General features: G+C 53.0%; 8 protein-coding genes across 8 annotated transcripts; 4 read left to right on the forward strand and 4 right to left on the reverse strand.

Moving 5' to 3' along the window:
- The first annotated feature begins 825 nt into the window (after positions 1 to 825).
- Positions 826 to 1,713, forward strand: BO80DRAFT_468877 (uncharacterized protein). The gene is made up of 2 exons (XM_025722963.1): positions 826 to 1,029; positions 1,078 to 1,713. The coding sequence occupies exon 2, from the start codon at positions 1,080 to 1,082 to the stop codon at positions 1,419 to 1,421; it is 342 nt and encodes a 113-aa protein (XP_025570468.1). The 5' UTR covers positions 826 to 1,029; positions 1,078 to 1,079; the 3' UTR covers positions 1,422 to 1,713.
- An 872-nt stretch (positions 1,714 to 2,585) lies between these two features.
- On the reverse strand, positions 2,586 to 3,812 carry pre9 (proteasome core particle subunit alpha 3). Its single transcript, XM_025724506.1, has 4 exons — positions 3,721 to 3,812; positions 3,472 to 3,656; positions 2,989 to 3,407; positions 2,586 to 2,890 (listed from the first exon to the last, which is right to left on the reverse strand). Exons 1-4 carry the CDS (start codon positions 3,742 to 3,744, stop codon positions 2,751 to 2,753), a joined length of 768 nt encoding a protein of 255 aa, XP_025570469.1. The 5' UTR covers positions 3,745 to 3,812; the 3' UTR covers positions 2,586 to 2,750.
- Positions 3,813 to 3,997: 185 nt separating this feature from the next.
- Positions 3,998 to 5,972, forward strand: BO80DRAFT_429390 (FF domain protein). Its single transcript, XM_025720454.1, has 2 exons — positions 3,998 to 4,171; positions 4,225 to 5,972. Exons 1-2 carry the CDS (start codon positions 4,102 to 4,104, stop codon positions 5,886 to 5,888), a joined length of 1,734 nt encoding a protein of 577 aa, XP_025570470.1. The 5' UTR covers positions 3,998 to 4,101; the 3' UTR covers positions 5,889 to 5,972.
- On the reverse strand, positions 5,933 to 7,196 carry BO80DRAFT_429391 (uncharacterized protein). Its single transcript, XM_025720455.1, has one exon. The coding sequence runs from the start codon at positions 7,056 to 7,058 to the stop codon at positions 6,237 to 6,239; it is 822 nt and encodes a 273-aa protein (XP_025570471.1). The 5' UTR covers positions 7,059 to 7,196; the 3' UTR covers positions 5,933 to 6,236.
- A 622-nt stretch (positions 7,197 to 7,818) lies between these two features.
- On the forward strand, positions 7,819 to 10,845 carry BO80DRAFT_438885 (putative PHD finger domain protein; the record flags this gene model as incomplete). Its single annotated transcript, XM_025721059.1, has 3 exons — positions 7,819 to 7,825; positions 7,915 to 8,858; positions 8,917 to 10,845. The coding sequence occupies 3 exons, from the start codon at positions 7,819 to 7,821 to the stop codon at positions 10,843 to 10,845; spliced, it is 2,880 nt and encodes a 959-aa protein (XP_025570472.1).
- Positions 10,846 to 11,320: 475 nt separating this feature from the next.
- Positions 11,321 to 12,501, reverse strand: BO80DRAFT_392626 (LUC7 domain-containing protein). The gene is made up of 3 exons (XM_025717226.1): positions 12,403 to 12,501; positions 12,004 to 12,335; positions 11,321 to 11,921 (listed from the first exon to the last, which is right to left on the reverse strand). The coding sequence occupies exons 1-3, from the start codon at positions 12,443 to 12,445 to the stop codon at positions 11,460 to 11,462; spliced, it is 837 nt and encodes a 278-aa protein (XP_025570473.1). The 5' UTR covers positions 12,446 to 12,501; the 3' UTR covers positions 11,321 to 11,459.
- A 137-nt stretch (positions 12,502 to 12,638) lies between these two features.
- Positions 12,639 to 15,246, forward strand: gpi16 (GPI-anchor transamidase subunit GPI16). Its single transcript, XM_025722964.1, has 3 exons — positions 12,639 to 13,224; positions 13,279 to 13,673; positions 13,723 to 15,246. Exons 1-3 carry the CDS (start codon positions 12,866 to 12,868, stop codon positions 14,751 to 14,753), a joined length of 1,785 nt encoding a protein of 594 aa, XP_025570474.1. The 5' UTR covers positions 12,639 to 12,865; the 3' UTR covers positions 14,754 to 15,246.
- BO80DRAFT_367134 (uncharacterized protein) lies at positions 15,040 to 15,264 on the reverse strand (the record flags this gene model as incomplete). The annotated part of the gene is made up of 1 exon (XM_025716274.1): positions 15,040 to 15,264. One exon carries the CDS (start codon positions 15,262 to 15,264, stop codon positions 15,040 to 15,042), a length of 225 nt encoding a protein of 74 aa, XP_025570475.1.
- Between the last annotated feature and the right edge of the window lie 36 nt (positions 15,265 to 15,300).

The following is a 15,300-nucleotide window of genomic DNA, read 5'->3' on the forward strand; positions in this document are numbered from 1 at the left end:
GGCAGTCATTCTCCCAGATTCATCCTCCTCTCGGCCCAAAGCCCGTATCGGAGTTCATGGCACTAGGCATGTTCGCGTGTGGACTAATTGGTTGTGAGTGAGTAGCCACAAGGCCATGATGGTAAGGCATCTAACAAACCAGACTAAGTGATCATGGCAATGATCACACTGATCCTGCAAAACGGAACCGTGCTTTTCTCCTCCACTCAAGTCGGAACGCTAGGTTCCTCTGGGATGGAGAGAGGGCAAAAAAGGTTTCGACGGTGAGACGGACGGCATGACAGCTGGCACGAAGTAAAAAATGCGGTTTATTTTTTTTCCTCATGCAGGAGCTTTGATTCAGTAACTGTGACGCCTGTTTCGTTCTCGAAGGACAACTCCGTACGCAATGAAGATGCATAGAGGAAGCGGGGATGATCGTTGGAGCAACCACGGCTGCAATGACAATCCTCGCCAACAAAATGAAAACTGTCGATATCAGATGAGGGATTTTCAGGTGCTCAACTTGAAATCAGGAGAAATGATACTGCCACGACAGCAACACGCATGCATCCGTGAAGCATCCACTGACTACAAGGGACCGGAATAGGAAGGTTGTGGATAATTTGTGTCTCCACTGCAGAAGATCCCAGCATAGCCAACCGGAAAAGCACTGGATGAAAGAGATGTGAAAGCTGAAGTAGTCGATAAGCCATCGTATGTTGAGGGGGCGTTGATCGACAGCTGACAGGCATAGTACGAGAGATGCCTTAACATGGAAGCTTCCTGCGAAACATAAATAGGACCCCGGGCCTTCCAGTCGATAGAATCTGGATCATTAACCGTTTCAGACTCTGCTTCCTCAACAGTGATCGCAAGAGATAGAGCATCGTTCTTGAACAGAAGTGTTTCATTCTAAAACGACCATCAACCTTCCATAGGCTTCGTGCAAGCTCAGCCTATCAAATCTCTGCAGCGCGGCAGGAGCATTTGGCAGGGCCAATAGAACATAGTTTAGCCGGGTGAAACAAGAAACTGCATTAGCAACAAGTGAGTTTGACCACAACTCGATGAGACATTAGCTGACGGGTATAATAGAAATGTGTTTCTACAACCAGAAGAGATTTTCATGCGGAGACTGGAGCTGGACAAGTTTTGCTCACCGCTGCAATTATGAATACCGCACTGGAGAGACCTGCGGTATGCGACTCGTCAACGTGACCGAGTTTGAAACGACACAATGCCGCCTCTGCGAAAAGATCGATACCAAGTTGCGGCGGCGAAGCGCCGAGACGGAACGTTTGAGCCGATGGAGACGGGAGGGAGGCACTCTCGTAGCATCCATGGAGCGGTCCCACAAACTCATCACGGAACTCGACAAGGAAATCCGCCAACTGCAATGGGAGCGTGAAGAGAGAAGGAACGCGCTGAATTCAAGGTAGCACCGAGGACTTTGAGGGCCATGCGTTGGGCCACTTGCTATTGTTTTCTCTGTGTTTAGGATTCCCTCTCTGTTTCTGTCTTTCGGTTTCCAATCGTGTTCCGGGCTGTAAATTCTATGTCTCACAACGAGTGTGTCACTCTGCTCCTTTGATTTCTGTGAAATTTCTTGTTTTATGTGGTCGTCGAATCGGACATGTTTCTTCAGGCTGGACCCGCGCAATGGTTGGAGGAAAAGCCTGGATCCAAAATCTGCTGTGAGAATTTATGAGATCCAATGAAATGGTTTCATTCCCGCAAATCTGGCAACTTCATACGGTGTCCGCGAGAAGGAGTTCCACATCATAAGCGCCTATGTTCCTGACGAGCGGCTCGCCAGAACAAGGATGAGACCCGGCCTCCCTTGGCAATTGAGGGAGATGTAGGAGCCATTGTGAGAAGAGAATTTCAGACCCGAGGGTTATCAATCCACGGACCATACCAAGAGCAAGCTGTCCTGGTAAACCCCTTGTATCCCTGGCTGGTGATGGCCGATGCTAACTGTCTCCAGGGTCGAGATAGGATCTGGACTGGAGACGGTACCCCGCGTTTCGGCGGCCCACCGCACGTGACGTCCCCTCCACCACTAGCTAGTGAGTCCCTCTGCTGGCTTGCTTCTTCTCATCGATAATCTTCAAGGAAGCATAGCCAACACTGACATGCCATGACTTCACTCTGATGATTTATTTCCAATTATTGAATGGTTCTAGGGTATACATACGTCCCTCAATATCCTGATGCTCACGAACTTTCCCTTGACACTGCCGATGTATATTCCAAAATGTCCGGCAAGTTCAAATCGAAAGGAGATATCATAGCTCGTCGATTCCGCTGGTAGCGAGGCGATGGTGTTGCCAGCAAGGCACCGGCTCGATTTCTGGGGCTTCCTCTATATATAGGACCCTCGCAGACTCATCAAAGTTCCGAAACATTCAGCATCTGTTCAAGCGCCCGGGGTGCTCGAGGGTTGAAGACTACGTGGACCATTCATATCCAAAGATCAAGGATGGGTTTGGGCAATTTTGGTCGACAGGCGTGAGGGTGAACATGCACTGAATTGTCCGATGCGCAATTCGACATCGCCGCTTGCCACGTCACCCGCGGACAACGTCAGTTGCTCTTCAGATGCAGCTGGAGGGGTTTACCCGCTTCGTGAGTAATTTCGGCAACCTGCCTTAATAGCTTACATATATAAGATCGTAGGAAATCTACATGATAGGCTTTGGGCATCAACTTCACCGAAAACACGTGGGATTATCTGATCAAGTAGCGGGATGGGGTCGTTTTCTCATTTATTTAATCTCGCCAGCCTCGGGCTCGTCATCAACCTTGGCCAATCCATGCTCTTTCAGGAGAGCATTGATCTCGTCGGCATTCCACAGGTGGTGGTAGATCTTGCCTTCCGGCGTCCTTCCCACCGTAGCGAACTCAACTAAAGGAGCCAACACATTAGTCTATGTCACGGGACAATAGCATAGGTAGTACCCATGCCTGCAGTAATGAGGGACCAGGTGTTCGGTAGAGACTTACTCTTCTCACTGCTCAGCTTGGTCGAGTCCATCGTCTTGCTCAGGACCTTGACAGCCATGGCGCAAGCTTCCTTCAGATCACAGTCCTCCTTGTAATCTTGCTTCAACAGACTCTGAGCGCTTGCATTGTTTGCTCCCACGCTGGTTGCTTTCCAGCCACCGTAGTTACCACTGGGGTTGCTCTGGTACAACTGGAACTCCCGAAGAGGGTCGTAGCCTGCGTAGATGAACGACACACCGAATGGACGGAGACCACCATGCTGGGTATATCCTTGCTTCAGATCGCACAGACGGCGGACAAGTTGCTCGCAAGGGATCTCTTCGTTGTAGGTGAGAAGATACCGCTGGGCGGCTTGTCGGGCATAATTGATAAGGATGTTCGCGTCTGCCGTCATACCAGCAACAGCACAGATCATGTTGCTGCCCAAAGGTTAGCTCCTAGACACCTAGGACACTGATGATTTGCTGGGGTCGTGATGCATACTCATTCAGCGTGTAAAGCTTCTCCGCAGATGTGTCCTGCTCCAGCAGCTTGCTAGTGACCTTCTTCTCTGCCGCAAGGACGATTCCATCCTTGGCCAGAATACCTAGGGCGGTACCGGCATGCGAGATGGCTTCTAACGCATATTCAACCTGGTAGAGTCGACCTTCGGGGGAAAAGATGGTTGTCTGTCGAAGGACGTCATCGGATCAGCTAGAGCTCCAGGGAACGGGAATTGGGGGATAGACATACCCTGGAATCGTATCTCCGTGACATTTTGAATCTAACGTGAAAGCGGAGTAAATTATGGAGAAATGCTCTGGTTGAGAAAAAAGACAAGGGAAGGGAGGATTGGAGATGGGGAATGAGTGCCGGGGCAAGCTGTGCAGGAAGGTCGGCTGAGCTCCCGATGAGTGACCAGGCAACTTCGCCCTGGCGCGTCCACCACCCAAGACTCCGGACTGACCGTCAGCCCGCCAAGCTCGGACCACCCTGAACTCTCAATGCGAAGCTCGCTGCCGGCGCAAACCCGCTCCGGAAATCTTTCCTCCAGACGACACCCTATGCGTTGTGATACAATTGGCGCTTGATCCATAAATCTGCGCGCAATTGTTTGGATCTTTTTTGATCACAATGCTTAGATCCACCTATGTCCCACCCCCGCCGTTACCGCCAGGATGGACCGAACATAAAGCTCCCACCGGTTTGCTACCATGATTCTAGTCTTCTTTAAAAGGCCTTTCTAATGAATGCCAGGTCATCTGTATTACTACAACTCTCAGACCAAACAATCCACCTATACTAGGCCTCAGGCGGCCCCCGTACAACCTCCGCCATCCGCACCGGCACCGGCACCGGCACCCACGAATAATGCGCCATTTCTGACACCGGATACACTCCCTCCTTTCTCCTCCACACCATATGCCCCTCACGGGTTCGGGTATGGCGCCGCCTCTCATGGAGCACAGCATGACGGCCAGTCTCGCGGAGGTTTTCGTGGCGGAAGAGGATACCATGATCGCAAGCACCGGGGGCCAGAAGATCGACCAAAAACAAAACATGATATCCCGGGCTGTGCGCCATGGGTGCTCGTGAGGACCAAACTGGGGCGAAGGTTCGTCTACAATCCAGAGACGAATGAGAGTTTTTGGAAGATCCCTCCGGAGATCTTGGTGGGAGTCGTCGAGTACGATCGCTTGGAGAGAGAGGCCAAAGAAAGGAAGGCGCGAGGCGAAGAAGTGGAGGACGTCGCGAAACCAGAACTCGAGGCTGATACTTCCGATCAACAAAAGCGGGAAGAAGTGGGAACTGGTGCCGCTGCGGAGGCTGGAGAACAAAGCGATGAGTATGAAGAAGTCGAAGTCACCGATACCGAGGGCGAAGAAGAACCTTCTTTCAAGCGACCGAGGACCGATGGAGAAGAAGAGCAACAGCAGCCTATGGAGTTTACGGAGGAGGATATGGAATACCAACTAGCGGCTATGGGAGAAGAATATGGCCTCGACCCTGGGGAATACGGCGAACCTGGAGAAGACGAGTGGGAAGAGGGCGCAGAAGGGCTACCACTCACGGAGGAGGATGCTACGGCTCTGTTCCGCGATCTCCTCGATGATTATCACATTAACCCATTCTCTACGTGGGAAAAGGTCATCGAAGAAGGTCACATCATTGATGATACTCGCTACACAGTACTCCCGAACATGAAGACGCGTCGTGAAGTATGGTCCAATTGGACCCGGGACCGCATCCAAGACCTCAGGGAACGGAAAGCAAAGCAAGAAAAGAAGGATCCACGCATAAAATACCTAGCCTTCCTCCAGGAACATGCCACGCCCAAGCTGTATTGGCCCGAATTCAAACGGAAATACAGAAAGGAGCCGGAAATGAAGGACACGCAACTCTCAGACAAAGACCGAGAAAAGTACTATCGTGACCTGGTTTCTCGGCTGAAGCAGTCAGAAAGCACGCGGAAGTCGGAACTTTCAGCACTATTGAAATCCGTGCCACTTCACGAACTGAACCGGTCGTCGAACCTGGAAGCACTCCCTCCCGCCATTATCACTGACCTCAGATACATTGCGCTTTCGCCCAAAGTGCGTGACCCGCTTATTGAAACCTACATCTCTACCTTGCCTTCTGCGCCGGAAAGCGACATGACCGCCGAAGAAAAAGAGGAACTAGACAAAAGGAAGGTGGAACGTGACCGACGCGAAAAGGCGCTGGCAGAACGAGAGAAACAGGTGCAAGAGGACAAGCGAAAGCAAAGAAGTGATCTTGTTCGTGGTAAACACCTTTTGAAAGAGGGTGAGGCGGAGATCGAGGAAGCCATGAGAGTCAATAAGGGAGGCCTCCGAAGCTATATGGAAGCTGAAGATCAGTCTTCGAAGGGCGAAGGCGAAACCGCCAGCCAACAGCCATGAATATTTAAGGTGGGCAACCCGTGTGATCTATAGAAGCATACTGATGATTGCAAATGACTGTAAAAATACATGCTCAATCCTTTTGGCTGATCTGGTTTACATTCTCGCCCGTAGATACCAGGGGTCCATGTTAGACAAAGTTAGGGTACAATATGCCGCTCCAACATAACCCGAGACACCGCCCACGCTGCCAAAAGTGTACTGTGGCCCATTAAGAGAATTAATAGCACTGCCCTGTGATTTCACATCCATATAGCTTATTGGGTATCACTGTAAGTAAAGTCCGGGACCTCCCTCGTATGAAATGACGCCTTTTAGTTGCCCACGCCTGACCGTCGCTGCGTAAATTCATTTGAATCTCCAATTATCCCAGTCGTCGTCATAATCGTCATCGTCGTCGTCGTCATCTTCATCGTCATCATCTTTTCCCGCAGAAGGATTGTGTTGATCCTCTGGGGTGACGGCCGATGACGACTCGTCCATCTTTTGCACTTCAGCATCTTCCGCAGTCCTGAGTTTCCTTAACTCTTCCCGCTTATGCTTCAGGCGTCTAACTCGTTCCTCTAGTTGCTCCATCTCATCGAATTCGTCTTCCATAAATCGCGCCGCATCTTCCCGCTCGCCTTCCGCCTCAGCCTCCCGGCTTTTCTTGATTGCCTCAGCTTCTTTCTGCTGTTGCGCGGCGAGTTCTTCTGCGGATACAGGGGCTGCTGATATAGTGGCTGCCGCTTCAAGCGCAGCAGGCCGATGCGGCATGCGGGTTGGGGCCGCGACTTCGCGCTCGAACGCAGCCCATTCATCTTCATCGATGACCTCGGTGGTCGCGGCAGACGGTTCGGAGGCTACAAGGGATATGTCTGATGGCTGTGCGATCGATTCAGCAGATTCCTGCTCATGTGCAGTGTCCGAAGGAAGCTGCTGTCCGGCGATATCTTGCTCCGATCCCTCTATTTCTTCCTCCTCCTCGATAGCTCGTGCACTGGGTGGCTGTACGGTGTGCGCGGTCGGCTGACCGGATGGCGCGCTTGTAGGTTTCATCCTCTTGCGCATCAAATCATCTGCCGGGTCTACCTTTCGCTTCTTGGTCACACGGTTCCCGGCGCTCCCTGCCTGGGATGAGCCCTTGCGGGCGGCGAGCTCACTGCGAAGTAATGATCGAACATCTGCCATGATCTGCAGTGAGTAAGGTGTGGATGCCAAAGATTATTGATATTGACTTAAAAAAAATTCTAGACAATACTTCAACGGGGTCAAGGGCACAGGGGATCGTGAAAAGTAAAATAGTCTATGTGGGGATCTGGAGAAGCTTTCGAGGGCGCCGAAAAATAGACGCGACGAGAAGGAGCCGAACGGCGCCTGCCAAGCCGTCTCCGCGGAGCCGCAGTCACGTGCGCAGCATGACTCAGCATCCCGAATCCAACCGCGACATCCTCTCCTCTCTTCTCACCATCTGTCTTCTTCTTCATCTCTCTACGCCCCCGCTGCCCGTCGCTGAACGCCTACCTTATCTCCAGTCACTCCCCCGAGACGTTTTTGCGAAATTCTCCATCGTTAACGGCTGATTCACTCGGGGACAGCCGCCCAGACTCTGCGCAGTCTTCACGCGACCCCGCCCACGCCAAGCATTCACGCTGCGCGCGACAGCATTCAACGAGACTCAACACCACGCTGGGTCATACCACTGGCGGTCACGCGTTGTCTCTAAATAAAATCGCTGGACTTGCGAGGACAAAGTAATACTGTGTGGACCGGGCAAACAGGGCCACTTTCCAGTGCCTTCCTCTGTGTATTACTTTAGCCCATCTGATGCCGTAGAACGAGATTTGGGTGGTGTGCGCAATCCTTTTCCTGGGCCTTTTTACTCAGACCATACCCATCATCATCGCGCCGTAGAAATTTGAATCCCTGCCATCAGCTATATACTTTTATCATGGCCGGTAAGCTATCGTATACCAAAGTCTTGCGACCAGTGTCCGACCACACGACGTGTGGCGAACTGGAAGCATACTCAACTTTTGTCAGACAGAGCTAACTACCACCTCAGACGAACCACGACGCTCCGGTCGCTCGACCAAAGGTCAGCACAAGAACCTCGACATGATCACCGAGACGCCCGCGAAGAAGAGCAAGGCCAAAGCTCAGCCGAAAGAAAAGCCCCCGAAGCCCTCCGTCGAACCGACGCCTGCTCCCAGCGAAGAAGAAGAAATCATTCGATGCATTTGCGGTGAATACGAAGAGGAGGAGGACGTTGAGCGAGACATGATCTGCTGTGATCGGTGCTCTGCCTGGCAACACAATGATTGTATGGGCCTGACATACGCGAAGGGGGAGGAACCCGACGAGTACTTCTGCGAGCAGTGCAAGCCCGAGAATCACCCGGTGCTTCTACATAAAATCGCGCTCGGTGAGAAACCGTGGGAAGAGGCAGCCGAGAAGAGGCGCAAAGAAGCCGAGGAAAAGAAGGCATCTCGGCGCCGAAAGAGCAAGAAGGGTGGCAGAAGGGGCAGACCGAGCGAGCCTAAGTCAAGGGCTAGCGAACCCAAGACGAGTGAACCCAAGACCAGCGAGTCCAAGTCGAGCGAACCCAGAGCTAGCGAACCCAAGGCTAGCGAACCCCAGGCCAGTGAACCCACGGCCAGTGAACTCAGGGCCAGCGAGCCCAAGGCAAGCGAACCTAAAGCCGCCGAACCTGAGACGACTGAGCCCGAGACGAGCGAACCCAAGGCGAGTGAGCGTAAGACTAGCGAGCCTAAATCCGAGACGAGCATACCAGCTCGCGCAGCAACATCGTCAACACCTGCTCCAGCCTCCACTGTTTCTTCCTCCGTACCTGCTGCCCCTATCGAACCATCCCCAGCGACGACTGCAACGCCAGCCCCTGAGAAGAACGGCCATGTTCCCGAACCGCAATCGACAAGCGCCCAAAAGCGCAAGTTCGATGAACACCAGGAGGTGCAAGCCCCCGAAACGGTGAGTTCTTGTTCTTTTTGTGTTGTTGATCTGCTTTTGCTGACACGAGCCATCCCAGGGACCCAAATCGAAACAGCAGAAGATGTCGCCCCCAGCGCCAGTGACTAAGCCTGCTGCTAAACCAGCTCAAGTGAAGAACGAGCCCAGTGCACAGCCTCCCCGGAAAGGTTCTGCCGTAGGAACAGCGGTCGCTGATCTTACGCATGCCACACGGAAGAGCGTTGCTAATGCCCTGGTCAACTTGTTTGTAGGTCTGATATCTGAGGCCCAGAAGGAAGGGTCTTTCAAACTGCCCGAAGGATCCCAATGGAAGTCGGCGGAGGAATATGCTCGGCAGCTTGCTCTCTCGATCGAGAGCGCTATGTATCAGAATATATGCGGAGGAACTGGGGATCCCTCAGAGGCGTATAGGACCCATATGCGGACGATCTTGTTCAACGTAAAGAAGAACCCTTCTCTACGGGACCGTCTGCTCGTAGGTAGTTTATCTCCTGATACCCTCTCTAAGATGAGCTCGGAAGACATGGCAAGTGAGGAACTCCAGCAGAAGAATGCTGAGATCAAGCGGGAAGCCGAGCGACAGCATATCATCGTGCAGGACCAAGGGCCTCGCATTAGACGGACCCATAAGGGTGAAGAGTTGGTGGAAGACGACAACCACCTGGTCGCCAGCGAACCGGTCTTCTCGACCGCCGCCACGCGACGCAATTTGGCTGATGCAGATGGCAGTTCCGCTGGCCAGAGCCCGACGACGCCCGGGCCTGAGACTGATGGCTCTCGAAAGCCCTCAGCATCACAGGACGTCGACACCAAGAAGGCGGACGGCGTGTCTACTCACCATGACCACTTTCCCGCGCGGGCCCATTCCCCTGGTGGCACCAGCCACGAGCAGGTGTTCCCTGAAGTCTCCGCTCATATCCGTGAGCAGTTGCCCACCGGCAGGGCTCAGGCCGATGCAGAGATCGATCAGCTATTGCGAGACGACGAGCCCGACTCGCCGCCCTACTCGCCCAAGGACTTTCACGATGAAGGGTCCATCTGGCATGGCAAGGTGGTCATGAACCCGATTGCCGAGTTCTCCTCCTTTGCAAAGCATGTTGGAGGAGCGGACCTCAGTGGAAGGATCCCCTGGAGCCAGCTTGCTCCGTCGACATTGCTGATTGACGGACGAATTGATATTCAACTAGCCAGCAATTACCTCTGCGGCCTGCGATTCAGTTCCTCTACCGATGTGACCGTCATCTCTATCAGCCGTCCCGAGTCGCCCAAGGAACGGGTAGGTTTTGACAAGCTGTTCAGCTACTTCCAGGATCGCAAGCGATACGGCGTGGTCGGCATGCATCCACTGCCTGCCGTCAAGGATACCTACCTCATCCCTATCGAGGCTGGCTCGACTAAGAAGCCGGAGTTTATCGAGCTCCTCGAGAACAATGCCCTTGAAGATCCAACACCCGAACGGGTTCTCCTCGTGGTCTTTGCCGTCAAGACCGGCGATTCGAACCCCCCATCAGTGCAGCCTCCTTCACACATCCCGAGCCAGGAGCCCGGTACTTCTGCCAGTCCGCTGACCGTGGCCGCGGCAACACCTCAGCAGCCGCATTTTCTGACCCCTGGGACGCATGCGGCGGCCCAGTTCACACCGACCCCGGCATCATCATATGACGGAGCGTCTCAGACGCATATTCCTTATGGACAGCAAGTTCAACAACAGCCTCCACCAGCAGCTCCCCAATTTGGTCAGTTCCAACCTTCAGGACAGCCCAACCAGACCCCTCTCACCGGTCTCGCCGCAGCAGTGCAGGTATTGGGCCCTCAGGCCAATTCTCCTGCCATTCAGCAGCTGCTACATCAAGCTCCCAATGCAGATGTCTCCCAGTTGAGCGTGATCCGGGATATTTTGCTACGACGGCCCGAAGCCGGCTCCGATTACAAGATGTTGATGGATGAGTTGTTGATAGCAACGACGACCAACGGTCACGGTCCCTAGCAGAACGCAAGGTAGAGATGGGGATTCAACACTACTGCTGTACAGTACATCTTCTTCTCTGATATCTCCTTTTCATTTCATTGCAGGTTATCTTTTGGCTTGGTGTAATTTCTCACTGCTATTCCCATATGCTGGGAAAGGTTTTAAAAGGGTATTGGCGATCACGGGATTTTCTTTATTCATTTCTTCAATGTCTTCCTCTCTTCTGCTTGTCTTTCTTTATTTCAGAAACGCGGGCTTTTGAACCCAGCGACGTGTGTTTCAACATCGGGGATTTATGTTCTTTTTCTCTTCCCCCTTCATTTCCTATTTTTCTTTGGTTTTTCTTTTCTTATCGCATGCTGTTTGCCATGCGTTGAGTTTGTATGTCAAAATGAACATCATCCAATACATCATTCTCCTACGTGATTACTTGTGCTGAACGGCACCTCAGTCTAAAATCAGCAAGTAGTATACTAGTGTGGATTGAGCAACTGCGTCGACTCGATATGTATTTATTACTTTTCAATCCGTGACATCCTAGACGTGGTAGTAAGAGAGAACGCCTGCGCTATGCAAATCCAGACAGAATACAGCATTATCAAATCAACTCCAAGAATGGACGCTCGTCACGATTACCAGCGAGGACCACGCTTCTTATAACCACCACCGCCGCCATACCGAGGACCACGTCCACCACCCGAGCGTCCACCCCAACCCCCATCATCATCATCGTGGTGACGAACCGGCGGAGGCCGTCCCTTAAGTTCCTCGCTAAGCTTCTTAAACGTCTTGCGCATGTCCGAGTACCCCATGTGCATCTTGCCGAAGAAATGGTCCGCCAATCGACGATCGTTGTCGAGACGACTCAGGTACGCGCCGCACACATCACACACTTGGAGCTTCTGGTGACCCGATGGACCGGATGTGTCTTGGAGGTTCTTCAATTCCCGCTCGCAGGTTTCCTTTTGGTGCTTCGCGGTGCGGATCTTGTGCAGTTCGTTCAGGGCTTGCGCGACGGAGCCGGTTTCACCGAGCACGGAGATTTCCAGGAGACCTGAGTTGATGGTTTTGGTCAAGTCGGAGATTTGCTTCAGCTATATGTCATATGATTGTAATTAGTTCATGCTGTTTCTTTGTCCGCTTGGGAACTGGGGAAGGGGGGGGGGGGGTCCGTACCAGGTTGTTCGTCTGTCGGATCTCATCCGGGGTCTTTTCCAAACGTCGCTGAGCGGAATCAATACGTCGGTCACAGTCGTCAATGTACTTCTGCATATCGCGCATATAGTCGTAATCGAATCCCCATTTCGCCTTCTCTGCTGCCGAAGCGGTCTCATACTCCGTCTTCAATCCTTCACTGTGCACTTTCGGGCATTGACCCAGGTCCTGCTTGGTATTGGTGAAGAGGTCATGCGGACAGGTACCGACGAGATACGAGCGACAGACTTTCGGATCGGTGATTTGAAGCTGCGCATTGCGAGAGGGCGCGCCAGTACCTATGAGCTGGTCCGCTAGAAAAGAATCGGTTAGCATGCTGTGTTGGAGCTTGGTAGCTGCTGGGACGGGGGGGGAACTTACCTCCCATGAGCTGCTCGAGCAGCTTTCTCTGTTCCGCCGCCATGATGGGATGATGCCAGGGCAAGAATGGAGGGTGGGGAGCAAGAATGGTCAGAGCGTAATGGAGGGATTGAAGCTGATTGATTCAATGCAGCGTCGAGATTCTGCGGGTGGCGCTAACCGCGGCTGGCGCTTATGTGAGCCCCTGTCGGTTGAGTTGAGCTCACTTGCGGAGTATTCCGAGGTCATTCCCCCTACTCCATGTCACAGCGTGGAGACTGTGACTATTGAAACGTCTTATGCAGGATTGAGATATTTGTGAGGCTCGGTCAGCCTGTTTCAGCTTGTTTGCCCGTCCACCGCTATTGACCGTTCGTCGTCGCCGCTCGGAGGGCTGAACCACACCCCGTGTATGGCGGTGATAAGCTACGCAGCATAACTACTCCACCGTGTCTAGGGATTTCGCATCGGCAAGCATGACGTGATGACGGTCCTCTCGCTCCTTACTTTGCTCTTCGTTGTCGCGCTCTCCTCGTTCACCTCGGCGACGTCGGACTACCGCGAGAGCCTCGACCTCCAACCACTTCCGCAGTCAGCTCTGTTAGCATCATTCAACTTTCGAAGCAATGAGTCCCAGGCGTCCTTCGATGAACGGCATTTTCGCTATTTTCCCCGCGCGCTAGGCCAGATCCTACAACACGCCAATACCAAGGAGCTTCATCTCCGTTTCACCACTGGACGGTGGGATGCTGAGAGCTGGGGCCCTCGCCCTTGGAATGGAACCAAGGAGGGTGGTACTGGTGTGGAACTATGGGCGTGGATTGATGCTGCGGATGACGAAGCGTATGTTGCTTTGAGAGCATAAGTTGCAACTGAAGTGGTACTGATGGTCACTAGAGCTTTTGCGAAATGGATCACCCTGACCCAGTCTCTATCAGGGCTGTTTTGCGCGTCGCTGAATTTCATAGACTCAACCCGAACCACCCGGCCTGTTGCCTCGTTTGAACTCATGGGGGATCATCCGGCTTCGAGTAACCTGCATCTTCTGCACGGGACGCTTCCGGGTGAGGTGGTCTGCACGGAGAATCTGACGCCGTTCTTGAAGCTCCTTCCGTGCAAGGGCAAGGCGGGTGTTTCTAGTCTGTTGGATGGGCACAAGCTGTTTGATGCGTCTTGGCAGAGTATGTCTGTGGACATTGCTCCTGTCTGCCCTCGGTCTGGAGAATGTTCGGTGCATATTGATCAGACAGTGGACATTGTGCTGGACATTGACCGGTCAAAGCGGCCACGAGGTTAGTCTGTTAGGCATCTGCATATAACCTATTGTACTAATGGCTTCAGACAATCCAATTCCGCGGCCAGTACCTTCTGACCAGCTTGCATGCGACACGTCCAAGCCCTACCATTCTGATGACACCTGCTATCCTTTGGAAAGCACGTCTGCAAAGGGCTGGAGTCTGACCGAAATCTTCGGGCGCAGTGTCAGTGGAGCTTGTCCCCTTACCGAAAATGTCGACCAGGAGGAGCCGGTCTGCCTACGGGTGCCACATGAGCGCGAGGTGGTTGTCGCTTCGGGCGCCGTGGAGACCAAGAAGCCAGATGGCTTTACCCGGTGCTTCACCCTCCAGCCTTCTACTCCGTTCGACCTCACAATCCCTGAACAAGAAGTCACCACACACGTACCGCTTGATGAGCCCGTTCTGAGCGCAGAGCGGACGATTGTCGGCCATGGCCAAGAACGAGGCGGCATGCGGATCATCTTCGACAATCCTTCTGACACCAACTCTGTCGACTTTATCTACTTCGAGACCCTCCCATGGTTCCTGCGTCCGTATGTCCATACATTGCAGGCATCCATTACAGGACGTGACGGACTACATCGGCAAGTGCCCGCCTCGCAGTTCATCCGAGAATCCTTTTACAGACCTGCCATCGACCGAGAGCGCGGAACGCAACTGGAACTGGCGTTGACGATCCCTCCCGCATCGACTGTGACACTCACATACGACTTTGAGAAAGCAATTCTGCGGTATACCGAATACCCGCCGGACGCTAACCGGGGCTTCAACGTTGCGCCCGCAGTGATCAAGCTAGACGCAGCCAACGGTTCGAACCACCCGATCTACATCCGCACCACCAGCCTTCTTCTCCCGCTTCCCACCCCCGATTTCAGTATGCCGTACAACGTGATCATCTTGACCAGCACGGTGATTGCGCTAGCATTCGGCAGTATCTTCAACCTCCTCGTGCGTCGCTTCGTCACGGTAGAAGAGGCCGCCACGTTGACGGCCCAAACATTCAAGGGCCGGCTAAGCGGCAAGCTGGTAGCCCTACGAGACCGGATCAAGGGCAAGAGGGCCAAGACCGAATAGACAAAGCTCGATGCATATTGAACATTATACAATACAATACTACCCTTTTCACATCATATCCCATCATAATATCCGCATCTCAAACCAAACCATTCATATCATTTTACATGACTCATGATCAAGCCCAAAGTCGATAAATACCCAATCTACTCCGGATAAAGACTAAGAGACGAACTCTCATCAGCCTATTCCCAACCAACAACTCCAATCAACCAACCAACCTCCCCCTCCACCCCTCCCCCCCCTCAAAAGAGAAGATAGAAGATGGTAGTAAAGGCAAGACAGCTTACAATCCCAATTTATCCTTCAAAATCCCCCACCCCGGCAACGTATCCGACCCCCCCGGTTTCGATCCCGCGAAACTATGATCCTCCGTCGCACACGTCCCCTCCCTCTCATCATGTCCTTCGTCCCATCGACTCATGAACTTTTGCTCCGCGGCGCTCTTTTGTTGTGCGATGGACCGGAATTCGGGGGGGGTGAGGATGTCGGACTTTTCCAGAATCAACATTAGCATTAGTTATTAGGATTGAGGGATTTGGGGGGA

The sequence above is a fragment of the Aspergillus ibericus genome, assembly GCF_003184845.1.
Source record: "Aspergillus ibericus CBS 121593 unplaced genomic scaffold BO80scaffold_62, whole genome shotgun sequence".
NCBI lineage: Eukaryota > Fungi > Ascomycota > Eurotiomycetes > Eurotiales > Aspergillaceae > Aspergillus > Aspergillus ibericus.

What these genes read in the sequence shown, in the direction of transcription:
- BO80DRAFT_392626 (XM_025717226.1), bottom strand. Translation starts at nt 12,445, where the DNA reads ATGGCGGCGGAACAGAGAAAGCTGCTCGAGCAGCTCATGGGAG. An exon ending in GCTCGAGCAGCTCATGGGAG is followed by an intron (nt 12,336 to 12,402) that starts GTAAGTTCCCCC and finishes ATTCTTTTCTAG; the next exon opens with CGGACCAGCTCATAGGTACT. An exon ending in TCCGACAGACGAACAACCTG is followed by an intron (nt 11,922 to 12,003) that starts GTACGGACCCCC and finishes TATGACATATAG; the next exon opens with CTGAAGCAAATCTCCGACTT.
- BO80DRAFT_429390 (XM_025720454.1), top strand. Translation starts at nt 4,102, where the DNA reads ATGCTTAGATCCACCTATGTCCCACCCCCGCCGTTACCGCCAGGATGG. An exon ending in CGAACATAAAGCTCCCACCG is followed by an intron (nt 4,172 to 4,224) that starts GTTTGCTACCAT and finishes AATGAATGCCAG; the next exon opens with GTCATCTGTATTACTACAAC.
- BO80DRAFT_468877 (XM_025722963.1), top strand. Translation starts at nt 1,080, where the DNA reads ATGTGTTTCTACAACCAGAAGAGATTTTCATGCGGAGACTGGAGCTGG.
- BO80DRAFT_429391 (XM_025720455.1), bottom strand. Translation starts at nt 7,058, where the DNA reads ATGGCAGATGTTCGATCATTACTTCGCAGTGAGCTCGCCGCCCGCAAG.
- pre9 (XM_025724506.1), bottom strand. Translation starts at nt 3,744, where the DNA reads ATGTCACGGAGATACGATTCCAGG. An exon ending in AAGCTTTACACGCTGAATGA is followed by an intron (nt 3,408 to 3,471) that starts GTATGCATCACG and finishes ACCTTTGGGCAG; the next exon opens with CAACATGATCTGTGCTGTTG. An exon ending in CAAGCTGAGCAGTGAGAAGA is followed by an intron (nt 2,891 to 2,988) that starts GTAAGTCTCTAC and finishes TGGCTCCTTTAG; the next exon opens with TTGAGTTCGCTACGGTGGGA.
- gpi16 (XM_025722964.1), top strand. Translation starts at nt 12,866, where the DNA reads ATGACGGTCCTCTCGCTCCTTACTTTGCTCTTCGTTGTCGCGCTCTCC. An exon ending in GATGCTGCGGATGACGAAGC is followed by an intron (nt 13,225 to 13,278) that starts GTATGTTGCTTT and finishes GATGGTCACTAG; the next exon opens with AGCTTTTGCGAAATGGATCA. An exon ending in CCGGTCAAAGCGGCCACGAG is followed by an intron (nt 13,674 to 13,722) that starts GTTAGTCTGTTA and finishes TAATGGCTTCAG; the next exon opens with ACAATCCAATTCCGCGGCCA.